A 16,290-nucleotide genomic window follows, 5' to 3' on the forward strand; every position below is an offset into this window, starting at 1 on the left:
TCTAAAAGCAAATTTATTTATGTTTTATAGCCACTTATAAATATACCTGAAGGTAATTCTGTACAATATGGTTTCTTTTCTTTATGATATAGAGAAAGAAAAACAGAGAGAAAGAGAGAGGAGAAGGAAAACAGAGAGAGAGAGAAAGAGAGAGACAGTAATAGGTATTAATGCAAGTTCTCACTGTGTCATGGTCTTCTTGCCCTAGACTCCCAATGAGCCAGGATCACAGGTGCCTGCAACTCTACCTGGTGTTTCAGGTTGGCCTAAAAAATGAATCCAGGCATCTCATGCAGCTTCTAGCCTCCCAAACAGTGACACTACCTGTGCTTCACCAGAGCTGGACCTACCACAGGAGCCATCACATGAAGTCAGGTGTTTTCCATTTGTAGCATCACATAAGTGCCCCAGAACTTTCATATTTTGGAGCATTTCAAATTTTATATTTTTGAATTATGAATGCTCAACTTATTTAACTAGTATTCTATGTAGGAGATGATAATTGCCAGCTAATATGAATAGACTTAACCTTCCTGGTTTGTAGAGAAAAAAGAATGAGGACGATAACCAGAAAGAGCCCAAGTTGAAAGGTGGTATCTTCCATGAGGCAGAGCTATGCTGAACACAGATGGCCTGGTTTCTGATTGCATTGGAGTTTTAACTGCCTTGAGTCTTGCTACAGAGAAATATCTGCCTTTAGATTCCATGACTTGAGTATACAAGGGTCTTCAAAAAGTTCATAAAAATGCCTATTCTCTTTAATTTTAGTTTTCAACGAACCTTTCAAAGCCCCATTGTATTCTCATAGTAACTTCTTTTCTACTTGAGTTACTATCAAAAGGGTTTAGGTCTCATATACTCTGGAGATCATTGACGAGAATGGGTACTTATTAAAGCCACATCAATGTGTGGGCACCAAAGGAGATCACAAATGACAACTTCTAAATTAGCACATGCAAATCAAAATGTATATGACATTCCTTTCAATGAGTGGCTAATTAACTGCCCAATTATGTTGCTAGCCTAAGTAACATTAGTTGATAGTATGTGGAATTTTTATTCTTAATTTTGTAAATGATTCACTAATTAAAATAACAATGCCATATATCACTAGACTTTCCATCTTATTAGTGAAGTAGATGGGTTGGAGAAGGTTAATTTTCCACCAATGACCTAGTTCAGTTGGAACTCTCAACCCAGCTGTTAAGATGTTGCATTAAGTTTTTCTTTCTATGACTACCCATTGAGGAATCCAGGTACTTCCTCTCATTTCTTGGGGGTCACCTACATAACGTGGAAGACTAAAGAGGACTGAGGATGATGGTAGCATGACGCAGTGGGAAAATTGGTACATAATATGGTAGAGGCTGTCAATGGAAAGTCTTCATTGGAAGGCAACCAAAAAAAGCATGACCACAGTGTCCTCAGCTGTCATGCATAATGCTTTCTTGCTATAAGTAGGAGAAATGGGCCTATAGGTGAAGATACAACTCTTTGGCATTGGTAGTATTTGCTCCAGAGGACCACATTCTTCCCACCCCTATGATACTTCCTTCCTCCCCTTCCTCAGCTTGCAGTAATCTTGGAACTAGAAGAAAAACTCTTTATTCAGTTTTATTTAATCATTAATTTTAAATCAGCAATAGGTCTTTCATTTTATTGGGTCATTGGAAAAGTCATGACATATTTTTGCATAGAAAAATACATTAAGACTTTTCCAGTGACTCTATATATGTGAGTCTCTGAATAGCTTTTGAACTTAAGCACAAAATTTTGGGGCCTCTGTTCTTTAGTAAGTGGGTAATTCAAGTTTTGTTGTTTAGACTGGTGATAGATCCTTAGAAATTCAAGGAGCTTAAAAAGATGATAAAATATATGATTAATTTTTCAAAATATTATTCATCTGTATCAATTTCTACATAGGCCCCAGAAAGGAACACAGCTTTTACTAATCCTCTGATGAAGTTATCAGAATCATCCACATAGAAATGTACCAATATTCTCAGCAGCTTCCAGTGCTGTCGCAGAAGGACAGGGCTATAGATTTTCCTAGAAGTGTGAAATAATTCACAAGGCTTGCTCATTATTCATATGGACAGCACATTAATAACACAAGACCCTGAAATCTTGCCTTATCTAGGCTGGAGCCCAGTAGAGGGATGAGAAGCTGACTCCTTAGATTTAGAACAACATTTTTCCCCCTTTCTGGAAACAAACAAAAAGGAGAATTGATTAAAAGAACTCTCATATCAGAGAAGACTGGGCTTTGAAAACACCTGAGCTCTTTGGAGATAAATGGAAACCAGTGACTTTGGGGTTACTTTAGGGAAACATCCTTGTTTATGAATTTGGATGATGTGTAACCAAGTTTTTGCCACCCAGCATAACTGATAAGGATTGGGGGTGTCCCATACTACGATCTCTTTCTCTCTTGCTCTGCATGCACACATTACAGGTCTTTATGCAAAGAATTCTATATCTCCCCAAATGGCTACATAAATGACCTTACAATGGAATGGCTATAGTTAGATCTAAGTGTAAGCAGAAAATATAATTTCCTATACAGATTTTTCACTGAAATTATATCAGAGATATTTTGAAAATTTCTTAGATGATACCTAGATTCATGAACCTGATCCTGCTACAAAAATTCAGGGAATTAAACATCTAAAAATTGTTTCTAAGTGATCATTGCAAAATGTATGTAATTTGTATTATTTCCATGAACATCCAGACTCTTAGCAAAATTCCTATTTATCATCTCCCCTTTTGATAAACTCAGTAGAGAAAAGTGACTAACTAATTGAATTGGTAAGCCATTTTATCACTCAGCATGATTTAAATGTAATTTTTTTCCTCCTTCCTTAGAACAAGGTATTACCAACTTTTAATTTCTATTTGATTGATAACACATTGCAATATTGCATTTCAGTGTTTAATTTATACCCCTTTAACTGAGTGATGTTAAGAATTTTTTTTGGGGGGGGGAGTTGCTATAGGGTGTGTGTGCTTGTGGAGAGACAGTGAGAGAGAAAGAGAAATTACTCCCCAGACAGGGATGATCAGGCTACAATCCCTTCTCCTCTGTTCTTCTCCTGGGATTTTGGGCATACATACACATGCGCCTGGTGTTTCAAGTCACCAGGTCCGGGACTCAAATGCAGTTGGCCATGTAGAAATCTAGCACTTTAACCATCATGCCACTTGACAGTCCCAAGAACTTTTTCAATGTTTACTAGTTATATTTATTTCTTTCAGTGAATTATTTAAGATGTGTCCTTATGGGGGCCAGCAGGTGGCATAGTGGTTAAGGCGCTCGACTCTCATGTGGCTGACTACAGCTCAACTCCTGGATATGGCAGCTTGAAACTCATGCTAGACACATGTACGTGTGTACACAAAATATCAGGAGAAGAATGAATGATAAGGGATTGTGGCAGGGTCATCCCCTCTACTGGGTGATTTCTCACTTTCCCTCTCACTGGCTCTCTGTGTCTCTCTGGAAACTGCATGTGCTCTATGGCAAAAACTTAAAAAAAAAAAAAAGGTATGTCCTTATGCTAAAAATATAAGTTCTGATTGTTTTATAATACATAATATGATATCTGTTTGGTCACATAGTTTTAATTGTGTGTATTAATAGGCCCGCATGTACCTAGGCAGTTTCTGTAAGCATGTGCAGAAATAGGAGAGTAATCGTTTGGTCTGGCAATGAAATGTAAGAAGACTGGTGAGAAAGGGGAAGAGAAGATGTCTTACTCTTATTTTTATCCCATTTTTGCTAAACATGTATACATACATACACACACACACACACACACACACATTTCTTGTTTTACTTTTTCAGTGTCAGATAATAATTATGTTTGTGGGTACAAGCATAATGTGATGTTTCGATATGTGGTTATATTGTGGAATAAATGCATACATTTCTACAAATCAGGCAATGTAAATTACTCTGAAATTAATGTTATATATATTACACTTATACTTTTTTGTAAAAAAAAAATGCTTATTAACTTGAGAGTGGTGGGAAACTGACTACAAGTCAGGTGCCACATACTTCACTTTCACTAGGGATCAGGCAGGTCACCCTGGCAAAATCACAGGAAGTAGTGAGACCTGTGCCCACAGTAATGGCGCTCAGTGCGCTACAAGGCTGGAAACCACACAGAAGACAGAAGGTTCAGTTTCTGGGTTCACCTGTTCAGGCCAACACACATACATGCATGTCCATGATCCTGGCTAGCTGAGCAAGCCTGGGGTGGGGGGTTATGGCATGAGATCCTGTTGAGGGTGCTTGTCTTTGTCTCTCTCTCTCTCTTTCCTCTTAAAATAAACAAAACAAAAGACACCTACGTTTAAAAGGATAGGAATTCATTTTTGCCTTTTTCTGAAATCCTGTTTTTTGTATTATGAGGAACAAATATAGAGACAGACGTCTCACTTGACCGTATAAACAATTCTGTCAGTTCTTACACATACTTCCTCTCATTCCTCTTATGAATATAGACTTAGATCTCTCACGCACCTGGACAGGTTTAGGTGCCAAGGTGAGGACCAAATGCTGTTTCAAAAGAGAATGCACATATAACTCAGAAATTATATCTGAAAATGCCACTTTACTCATGATACTATGAAGAATCTCTTGTGATAAAAATAATGAAATCTCCTTTCACAAATGCCTTCTGATGAGGCCAACTGATCTCAGCATTCCATCTATTAGTTGTGCTGAAGTCTGCTTTGAAAGAACAAGTGTGTTTCTAACAGAGATGGTAATGGAGAGACCACTGCTGTTGTGAGTAATGCTGGTCCACCACAGCATTCATTGTCATGGTATTTTATTGTGTGTGGATGACAAGTAACAAATGCAAGAACCAAAATAGGTTATCATCTCCTCCCCCTAAAACTTCATTTAATGTTTGTAAATAAAATTAAGGCCCTAAGCTTTTTCATGCTGTGTTTGTTCTGAACAGTCTCTAGATTTTAGAATTGCAATTGGCCCTGCCATGCCACTGAGATATTATAAATCACATTACTACCACAGTGAGTTATACACTATTTGGTCAACCTGTCTTAGGAAAAACACTGAACTATGGGTCTGGGAACTATCAGTTGAACTCAGAAGACCTAAAAGCAATTCTAAAAAGAAAGAAAGAAAGCAAAGAAGTAAGCAAGCTCAAACCATAGTCCATATGGTCTATAGAATCATGGCCCAAGTTTATTTCATGGAACACTGGGGCTGCAGGATGTGAATATATGTTACATAGAAAAAGACTCTGTGTTAAAAAAAAAAAAAAAAAAAGTTTGGGAATAATGGGTTGAAGCTCAGTAAGTTACTTATCTATAGAACTCAGAGCCGTTAATGTGCTAGCATGTTTTAGAAGGTGAAAATAGCTTTATTACATGTAATATTTCCCACATATATCTCACATTGTTCTTTGGAAAACAGCTGAATTGCAAATTTTCTTCAATTCTCAGATAATTTTTTCCACCATGGTGTCTCTATGAGATATGTTGGTATATGGTCAAGAAAATTTTATTAGCTTTTTCCAAAGGGGTAATTCCCAGAAGTAATTTTTTCCAGAGATTTCTTTAAAATAATTGTTTAATTTAATTTTGATCATTGTCATTATTTTATTTTATCTTTTGAAGTTGACCAGAGAGAGACAGAGAGAGAAGGGAAGTGAGAAAGCAAGCTGCCAGGTCTGGGACTTGAACTGTGGTCAGCTATGTGAGGGTCCAGCTAGCTACCTTAACCACCTGTCAGCCCCTTTTTTCAGAGGTTTTGGTTCTGGAATCTCATATAATGTAATTAAAAAACAAACAAACAAACAAACAAACAAAAAAACACCCTGAAATCTAATTTTATCATGTAAATTTTATTTTGCTAAAAATTGTTATAAACTGTAAAACGAAATATAACCAGTATTCATTTCATGGCTATATCACTGTCCTTTCTACACTGGTACTGACTTATCTCCCATTGATTATGCTTTCTCTCAGATCCTCTGCTTCCCATGTCCCTCTTTCAATGTCCTCACCTCTCTCTGTCTCCTTCCCTGTCAGTCTGCCTATCTTCCTGGGTCTGAATCTTTGTGCATCACTCCCTCTTTTGTTCTGATCTTGGAGGCTAAGTGTGATGAACCATATATATCAGAGTGTCCTGATACAGTGTGGCTTTTTGTTGTTGTTGTAGAAATATCCAGTAACCTGGTCATCTTTTTATTTTTCTAATTAATAGTTAAAAACAAAATAAAAAGTTGGAGTTTTCATTGCTATAAAAGTTAGAAATTTTTCTGAGGCAAGCTGATCTCTTTCTGCTGTTTCCTCTGGTAGGCCATCCAATATAAGAAGACAAAAATACCAACTAAAGGTTGCAAGTAGAGAGACACACTGAAGTAGTCAGAATTTTCACTGAATGAGAGGAAATATCTATGAACTTATCATGGAGGTTTTTCTTAACGGGAGTGACACCAGCATCTATAATATATTGGAGGACCTCTCCTGCTAACAAGTAGTTGGAATTCCTTTTTTTTAAACATACATCTTCTAAGTTAGAAACGGATACAAATTAAATGACAATAAAATCTTAAGTGGAGAAAACTGCAATTACATTTACCCACATATCAGGTATTTTAGCTCCCTTTCCTACAACAACAAAACTGCAATTATCCTATAAAACTAACAGCACTGTGTACAAAATTGCTTCTAATTACTCTATGACAATGAACTTAGAAAACACAATCAATTGTTTCTCTGAAAAAAAAAAAGAGAAGGAACAGGTATTGTTCAAAGCGGAGATTGTTTCTGTACTTATTCACATGGTGGGACATTCTTCCCCTCCTCATCTAGATATTTCACATCTTGCAAGATAACCTTTGGAATATAATGTGTATGTGTGGATAAATTTGCCTCTACTTAATGAGCCTGACAGCCCTGGCTGGTATTCTGGCCCTGCCACATTAGGGCATGATTTGGAACCACTCACCAAATCTCTGTGCATCTCAGTCTTCTGATAGTAAAATGGAAATAATAGGTGCGTATACCGCATAGGGTTAGGGTTAGAATTAAATGAATGTAAAGACTTAAAAGTCCTTGGAGGAGTGGCATGTGGTTGAGTCTTAAAAAAAATGTTAACCATTACTTTTTTATTATTATTATTGTTAGTGTCATTATTGCTATTATATTTCATTATTTTAAAAATGTGACATTGACACTAGTTTATGCCATTATAGACAAATTAGAAACATACACCATAACTTCATAAACCCTCTAGAAATTTATTTTCATTATACATTCTTAGAAAAAATTTTTCTTAAATAAATGACTGCATTTTGAGTCACCATACTTGCTTATAAATGAATCTTTGATTTTAACTTCTAGTCCATGAGAACTGGACTAAATTGGAGCTATATTAAGTTGTTGAAAAAATCATGACACATTTTAACAGAAAAATATAGAAAAAATATGTCATGACTTTTCCAGCAATCCAATAGAAAGGTTGTGCATAACATTTTCAATTGGCCTCAATCAGAGGTATTGTGTAGGGTATGCCCCTCTTCCTTTTGGGCTATAGCATAATTAAATAATAATTAGAGTATAAGAATTTGTATTCCTTCAAAACGGTACTGGACACAGATTCAAAGGTGTAATTCTTTTCTAAGTGTTGATAAATAACTATCCCATAATTTAAGTTGGTCAGTGTGTATTTTGGTCTTTTTCATTATCAATTAACAGAATTAAAAATTTTTTTTAGATTTTTCCATGGGATGTATGCACTTGCGAGAGAGAGAGAGAGAGAGAGAGAGAGAGAGAGAGAGAGAGAGAGAAAGTGAGAAATCATCCCACAGGGGAGATGCCCAAGCCACAACCCCTTCTCCTCCAATTCTTCTCTTGGGATTTTGGGCACATATGCTCACACACCCAGCATGCTTTTCAAGCTGCTGGATCCAGACTCAAATCGCAGTTAGCCATGTTGGAATCTAGTCCCCCAACCATCACAAAACCTGCTGACCCTATAGAATATAATTTTAAAATTTTTATAATTTCACCGGGGCCAGCAGGTGGTATAATGTTTAAGGAAGCTGAATTACCACATGGCCACCATGGTCTAAGTACTAGACCTGGTGGCTTGAAAACCACGCTGGGCACCTGTGCATGCATGGCCAAGCTCCTGAGAGGATAGTGGAGGAGGAAGAATTTCAGTGTGGCTATCTCTCCTGTAGGGTGATTTCTCATTTTCCCTCTCTTTGTATCTCTCTGTCTCTCTCTCTGATGCATGCACATTTCCTATGGTAAAAACCTAAAGGAAAATAATTAAAATATAAAAGATTGCCATTTTAAAATGTTTCTGGTTATCATACTTTATACTTTTGAGTAAGTTGCTAAGATTTTACTCCAAAATTTCTGTCTCATTTGAAATAATCTGTTCTCAGACTTTGAATCTTAAAGCAATCCAATATATGCTTCTTTTAAAACCATAGCTTTCCTCTATCTTTGAAAATACTGTAGAAGACAACTGACCTGCAATTTCAGAGGAAAGCAAATAACAGCAATTGGAACACTTACCATGGGAAATGCACTACATAAGACTGAATGTGTTTAGGACAAATGTGGTGGATAGAGTATCAACTGCTGTGACTGAGAGAACCCGGTGTCTCTTCATAGGAACTGAAACGGGGAATGAGAAACACATTGTAAATGTGCCAAAGCGGAGAGGATAGTTAAATAAGTGGTAGTGTATCTACCTCTGAAAAGCCTATGTAGCTATTAACAATATTTTAAAGCAATATATGTATTACCTTGGGAAATACTCATCATGTGTCAGGTAGAACGAGCAGTCAATAAAAACATTACTGAAGCATTTTCATTCCATAAAACAGCTACAAGCTGAGTTTGCTCTTTCATGGCGGCTAAGCCTGGGAAACACACTAACACTTTCTCTCACAAAGCAATGATAATCTGAGCAATGCCATCATGGGTAACATTAACGTATGAATGTGCTTCTGTAGTTTTCAAAATTCCTATAGTGAGCATGATAAGTGGGACTTAGCAGCATTAGTGATATCCAGGATAAAGAAGTGTTGAAGTACCATGAAATAAAACTTCGTAAAACACTGTGTCTGTCTAAGCAACATCCACACTTAGTAAGACAAGACATAGATACTGTCATTTAGTGAGCACTTGATGGGACCCAGATATTGTGAAAAGCACCTTATACACACGATTTTCTTAATCTTTATCACAACCTTATGAAGTAGAAACGATTATTCTTCTCACTTACAGATGAGGAAACTGAAGTTAGAAAGCAATTACGACTTGCCCCAAAGTCAAGCCATTAGTAATAGGTACAGCTGAGATTTTCCTCATTTGTGTCTAATTTCTCACTTTATGATTTTAATAACAGCACTGTAATTAATTTATACCCACACTTCATATTTAATTTTGCATACAGAGATTGAGGCCACAAAACTAGCTTTGATCATAGTGATACATAGACTTACATACATGCTCATACATGCCAATGGAATGTAAAGATTTGGGATGAAGGGAAGGATATTGAAAATATAAATAACTAGTTTGAGATGAAAGAATACGTTATTGACTTTTGTGTGGAAGATAGAGACTATAGCTCTCTGGGTTGAACCAATGATGATAAAGGGTACAGAGTTTCCAAAGTCACCAAACTTGTCCTGAGATAAAATTATTACTAACTGGCGTATGCTCACAAAACCTAGGGCCATATGCCATTGTCCCCTCTGCCAGCACAGCCACTGCCTTGCTCTTTGTGTCTTATATCCAAATCCTGAAGGCTATTCTATTCCTAGATCATTAGAGATAAAAATGAACTGGAAACAAAATGGAGATTTATAGTTAACAGCCTCAGTGCTTTCTTTGGCAAAGAACTGAGAAACCATAATGATTTTATGTTTTATAATGCTCATTAGTTTCTAGAGCCAAGAGTTATCTCCTAGAAGAGGGTGAAATGGCCTTTGCAATGTAGCTGCCTGCCTTCCCTCCACTAGAAATGCCTCACTGTGTCAACTGAAATTTAGAAGAAGTAACTAATCACGGTACAGCTTTCTCGACCTTAGCGCCATCAACATTTTGGGCTGGATAATTCTGTTTCGGTGAAGGGAGGTTGCCCTATTCACTGTAGGTTTTATATCATTGGCCTTTACCCACTAGATGCCAGTAGACACCCTCTAGTTGTGACAAATGCCTAGGCCCAAGATATTTCCAGATATTACCAAACGATGCCTTGGGGAATTTATCCCAATTGAGAATCGTGGACCACTATGAATTCCTAAACTTGGTTTTTAAAATATCTTTTTAAAGATAGCTTGAATTTCACATGGTACAGAACGGGCAACTGAGCATGTCACAGGAGCTTGCCACTCTGGCTATGGCTGACTGGGCCAAGTTGACATGTTGATCTACGTTGGGCCAATCATGGTTTATCTTCACAGAAAATATAGTTAAGACACAGGAAGTATAAGCCAAGTATATTTGTCCACAGAAGCTATACTATCATAAAAAATTCAAATTAAAAATAAAGTACAATAAAATAAATGGGGGTGACTTTATGGCACAGAGGTAATAAGCTACTTGGGAGAAGCAGGATATCTAATAGTGACCAGGTCAGGCTGAAACACACCAGGTACAGGCTTATGTATCCTAGATTCTATGGGCAAGAGGACTGGAAGAATGGGTTGACCAGACTCTATGGAGGATACCCATCTCTCTCCCTCCCCCACCACTCTGTCATGTGTCCATGCTCTATCATGAAGTACCAAAATAAATAAATAAATACATTTTTAAAAAAGCAGCAGCAGCAGCAGCAGCAGCTACACTATCATATTAAGTGTGATCAAAGTTAGTACTATGAAAATAAAAACTTTGTATCAGTTCCTAATTTATTAGGGAGTAAAAATGAAAACCCTTGAAGAAGGAACCAGTCCATGTAGAAGACTGACGTAAAAAGAGGTTAGAAATAGCATGTCCCATGAACAAAGAAAACGTGTCAGTTGCTTGATGAATTTACAAATCTCACGAGGTTTAGCTAAATTTCCTATAATTAGTTCTGCAGGATTCCTGTATTTACTTAAATTCCCCTCGACTTGGATTAACTTGAGATTGCTTCTTTTTTTTTAACCACTTACTGATTCATAATGAAAATACCTAACATGAATATTCAAGGAGTCCTTTCTCATCTCTATCTAGAGGAAGAACAATGGACTGTAAGTCAAGACATTTGGATTCCAAATCCTGCACTAGGATCCTGAGTAAGTGACTCATTTCGCTGAGTTCTGATTTCTTTAACTGAAGAATTTGAAGATGAACTTGCACCCAGGTGTAAATTATGAAAGATAAAAAAATGGGGACAGAGATTTTATTCCCTTTGAACCTTGGACTCAGTGTTTGACAATAGCATAGAAAATTGTCTTAAAGGTGGAGGTCAACAGGGCTAACTGGTATAATCAATAGAACATTGTAGGTAAAGAAAGACAACTTCTGAGGCCATTCATAAGGGACAAGTAGTTTCTTTTGTGTTCTTGGATTACTCACCAGTCACCATGTTGTGAGAATACCAAGCCCTTTGGAAAAGTCCACATGTCAGGAAACTGAGGCCACCTGACAAAAGCCGTGTGAGTGATTCATCTTAAAGCCTTTCTCTAGCACAAAACAGTTAGTTTTTTTTGTTTTGTTTTTTTTTTTTTCATTATAATCACTTATGAGACCCTGAACTGGAATCTTTCAGCTAAGTTGAATTCTTAGTCCATGGAATGGTGAGATGTTTGCTGTTTTGTTATGTGTGTATGTATTTTAAGAAAAATATTTTCTATACGGTTTGTGCAATTGCCAGAGAGACAGAGCGACAAAAAGTTAGAAGTTACTCCCCAGGGGGAATGGCCATATCACAATACCTTCTCTTCCATTCTCCTCCTGGAATTTTGAGAACACACACACACACGGGCTCAGCTTGTTTTAAGTTACCAGGCTCAGGACTCGAACTGCCGTTGACTATGTGGGAGTACAGTAACATAACCATTATACCATCAGCTGATCCCAATGTTTGCTGTTTTTAAGTTGTTACATTTTGGGGTAATTTCTACATAGCAATAAAGAACAAATATACTGCTTTATGAGATTGTTGGAAGGAATAAGTAAAATAATGCATGAGAAGTGTTTAGCAGAATGCTCGATACATGGTGAGCATGCAGAGAAATTCTATTTGTTTATGAATTTATCTAAAGCACCTACAATGGCATTTGGTGTCACTACCTTTACTATTATTACCATCATCATTTCTAAATAGTTTTGATTCACAATTATTTTCTAAATGAGCTGAAATCTCAAATTTATGGACCTGAGAAAATTCCTTTAGCATACTCCTCTCTAAAACTATGTCAAAAGGGAGTTTCCTGAAACCCCCTAGTTAGATATCCTAGCCTCTTTTGTGCTGCTATAATAGAATACATGAGACTGGGTGATGCATAATGAACAGAAACTTATTAATTCACAGTTTTGGAGACTGGAAAGTCCAAGATCAAAGTATTGGCATCTGGAGACGGCTTTCTTGCTATGTCATCACATGATGGAAGGGCCAGGGGGCCACAGGGGGCCAAATTCACCCTTTATAGAGCCATAATGCTACCCATAAGGGGGCAGCCCTCGTGGTCCAGTCATCTCCCTGAGGTCCTAACATGGTCCAGTCATCTCCCTGAGGTCCTAACATTGCCACAATGGAACCAGATTTCAACATGGGTTTTAGTGGGTAGAAGCATTCCAACCGAACACCAAAGAGACAGGAATTCAAATTTTTTACTGAGGGCTGTTATCTGTATGACTTTCTAGCACTTTGAATGTTCCTTGTTCATTATCCTGAACTATATTTAGATGAAAGGAAAAACTGCATGATGTATAGTGGACACCTAGAAGAACACTTAAAGAGAAAGAAAATTATCAGCTACTTACCGTCGACACAGGAAGGTCGGTTTCTTGTCGTTCCAGCCACTTTCCCAGGTAGGCAGGAACATTTTACTGTTTGTGACCGTTCCTCAATGCGATTCTTGTTACAACATCTGTGTGCTGCTATCACTTCACATGTCCCTCCTTCTGGCAAAAGAAGAACAGGGACACTGATGAGAAGGAACTCAGTGGCCATTCAGGCTGATGGAATATGGTAGAGGGGTTGGGGAAAGGGATTGACATGCTAGAACTAGCTTCCATGAAGTATAAGTACTAAGGGGTTCTCTTTCATGATATATTATCTTGGAGAAGACAAACATTATGGTACCATATGGGAACTCCTCACTTAATGACCAAATTATGTTTCTAAAACTAGATCATTAAATTAATTGGTTGATAAGCGAGGAGCTTAAAGGCAAAGTCTTATGGTGTGTTGTGGCACCACAGGGTATGCATTTTTCAGTAGATGTCATATACACCATACTAGAATAATATCATTCTATCCATATCAAAAACACACATTTGATAAACACTAGAAAATAATAAAACGCACAGCACAATAATATGTTGGGTCGTTGAAAAAGTCCTGAGATATTTTTCTGTTTTTCTATGCAAACGTGCATCATGACTTTTCTGATGACCCAGTACATCAGTGTAATGATTTTTCTTCTGAATACTACTAGGGGTAGGCAATAAAGTATAAATGTACAAGTGAAATGTGTAGCCTTGCACGACTGTGAACACTTCGTAGTGAATACTAACCAAGCAGGATGAGACAAAAACTTAGAAAGGGAATTCACAAGACTCACACAGACTGAGAAAAGGATTCCCCACACTGATAAGTCCAAGTAGTCATTAAGTAAGAAGTGACTATATTTTCCAATCAACAAAGCACCAATGAAGAGACTTCGAGATATGACAGTTATGGGCTGTAGCCAATGAGAGGCAGTGATCCCAATAAAGATGCTACTTGACTTAAATCCATCCTATTTTGGGAGCTCTTTGCCACATTATCTTTGTATTTAAGATTCTCTAAGCTATTATTTATTTATTTTTCCTGATCCCTTCCTCTCACTCCCTACCTAGTCACTCCTATACTGTTTCTAGTATCTACAGTTGCCCTCCCTGCTATTAGACCTTCTAACATTAAATTAAGTACAAAGAAATTAAGAGTCCTAATTGCATAGAAAAATTTACTGTTAACATTTTCTTGTCAAAACTCTAGGAGTTTTCTATGCAGTACATAGATACTAAACTATATAATTTTTTAAAAAGGAAATCTTATGATAATGACAGTATTCTAATATACCTGTTTTACTAAACAGCACTTTGTAAACAACTCAAAGTGCCAGTAAGTATATAACTACATCATAAAAAAGAAAAGATTCTCTGAACTCCCACTAATGATGAGTGAGTAAGTGGCATTTTAGAATGTGGTGGCCAAAAAACTACCCAGAAATCATATTTCCCTCCCCCAGCCTGCCCACTTTCAAGGGGGTGAAATAAAAAATCTAGACACAAGTTATTTTCCAGATTCAGATCTCATCCATAAATGAAAAAGAATTATCAGAAAAAATGAGCATGTGTCTCAAATGGCATCTCCAACTACAGACAGAGGCATATGGCTCTGCTTAATTGTTACAGCTCATCCTTGCATTTGCCAACATTTACTGACAAACTAACATATTTCCTCCTCATAGGTTTCTTAGCAGGTGAGCCCCCGGGTCTGTCTACAGGTCAGCCTCTCTCTGCCCTGAACGACTCCAGCAAAGTCAGATTTCCAGGGATACAAAAGATACCCCCAAGTGACCAGAAACTAGATACATTTCCCATTGTCAAGTTTTGAATTCAGGAAGGATGTTTTTTATTTGACCAGAATGGGCCCATAACAGTTAGAATTTTTGGCATTCAGGTTTGAGTTGGCAGAAATTCATCAAGCATTTGTTAACAACCATCATATATAAGTTTTTGTGTTGCAAACTGTAAGAGATGTGTATGCATCCCATATGCAGATGAGAGGCACGTAGGAAATGTTAGAATCAAGGGAAAGTAAAAAGGAGGGAAGAAGAAAAAAGTCACAACTTCAGCCTGTCTTCTGCAAACTTATAGTGCAATATGGTGGTTTCAATGCAGTGCATGGGGTCCAATATTACTCCCTCACTCCAACAATATTTGTTTAGTCTGAAGGCATTTTTGGTTGTCTTCACTGGTAACAGTAGGGAGCTACTGGCATCTTGCAAGTAGGAAACATCCCACAATACTCAGGCTAGCATCTCATAGCAAAGAATGATGTGGCCCCAAATATCAATAGTGCTGAAGTTGAGAACACTTGGTCTAACACAAAAGACACACATATGCAATGACCCTGACTGGCTGATTTCATTCAGATAGGCTAACTCTGCCTTCCTCCATGCAAGGGAAGAGACCAGGCTTTCAAACCATCTGTTTTAATTTAAATCTCAGCTTTGTCACTTATGGAGTACCTCAGTTTCCTCATTTATAAAATAGAAATAATATTAACACCTGTATTGCAGGGCTGTGCAAGTATAACTCAAGAGAATATAGGTCCAGGGGTTACAGTGGGCCTGACACAGTAAAGATTCCACATGTGCCACCTAGAATAATAATATCCAATTGTCTGGATACTATTTTTTATGTGCTGATGCCATTCTCCTTTCTGTCTTAGAAACTTTGTAAACATGGTCTCTCTGGGATACCCTGTTCAACTCCCTACTTCTCCAACTCCCTTACCCCAACACAAATGCATTTACTTAGTTAACTCTCCTTAGAGCTCAATGGAAAGGTCAGTTCTTGGAGTATGCCTCCTCTCTTCTGTCTTTGGTCATTCTCTCTGCACCGACATAGCTCCTCATACTTAGTTATCTGCATCTGTGTCCCCAGGCATGGTGTAAGCTTGGTCAGGGTCAGAGCCATCGCTTGTCTCCTCACAGCCATATGGTCAACCCCTGGTGCAGGTGCTCCACAGCCATTGGCTGAATGCCTGAATGACTAGGTGAATGAAGTGACATGAATGTCATAGGTAAGTACTCAGTGCCAAGGACAAGGATGGGAGATCCAATCCTTTCTGAAGGATCAGGAATGCTTCCTAAATTATGAGTTGAAAGGTAGGGCTTTAACAGATGCTGATGAAGGCTAGCAGATGGCATGGTAGTTAGGTGTTGGACTTCGTCATGGCCTACTGTGGTTTGAGTCCCAGGCCCAGTGTCATGCTTTCTCAACTTCATTTTCTCTCTCTCTCTCTTTCTCTCTCTCTGGTCAAATTAAAAAATGGTAATAATAAATAAAATAAAATTA

The 16,290-nt window shown here is 37.6% G+C and overlaps 1 protein-coding gene across 2 annotated transcripts in view; it reads right to left on the bottom strand.

Annotated features, from left to right (window-relative positions):
• The window catches only part of TAFA1 (TAFA chemokine like family member 1), a 593,415-nt gene that overhangs the window by 110,603 nt on the left and 466,522 nt on the right, over positions 1 to 16,290 (bottom strand). Inside the window, exon 3 of one of the 2 annotated variants that reach the window (XM_006160360.1) lies at positions 12,982 to 13,119. In XM_006160360.1, coding sequence (XP_006160422.1) covers positions 12,982 to 13,119 — 138 coding nt within the window. Of the gene's footprint in view, positions 1 to 12,981; positions 13,123 to 16,290 lie in introns of both variants that reach the window. The other variant, XM_006160359.1, reaches the window with a different exon arrangement.

Source organism: Tupaia chinensis, unplaced genomic scaffold (genome assembly GCF_000334495.1).
Source record: "Tupaia chinensis unplaced genomic scaffold, TupChi_1.0 Scaffold000682_1, whole genome shotgun sequence".
NCBI lineage: Eukaryota > Metazoa > Chordata > Mammalia > Scandentia > Tupaiidae > Tupaia > Tupaia belangeri.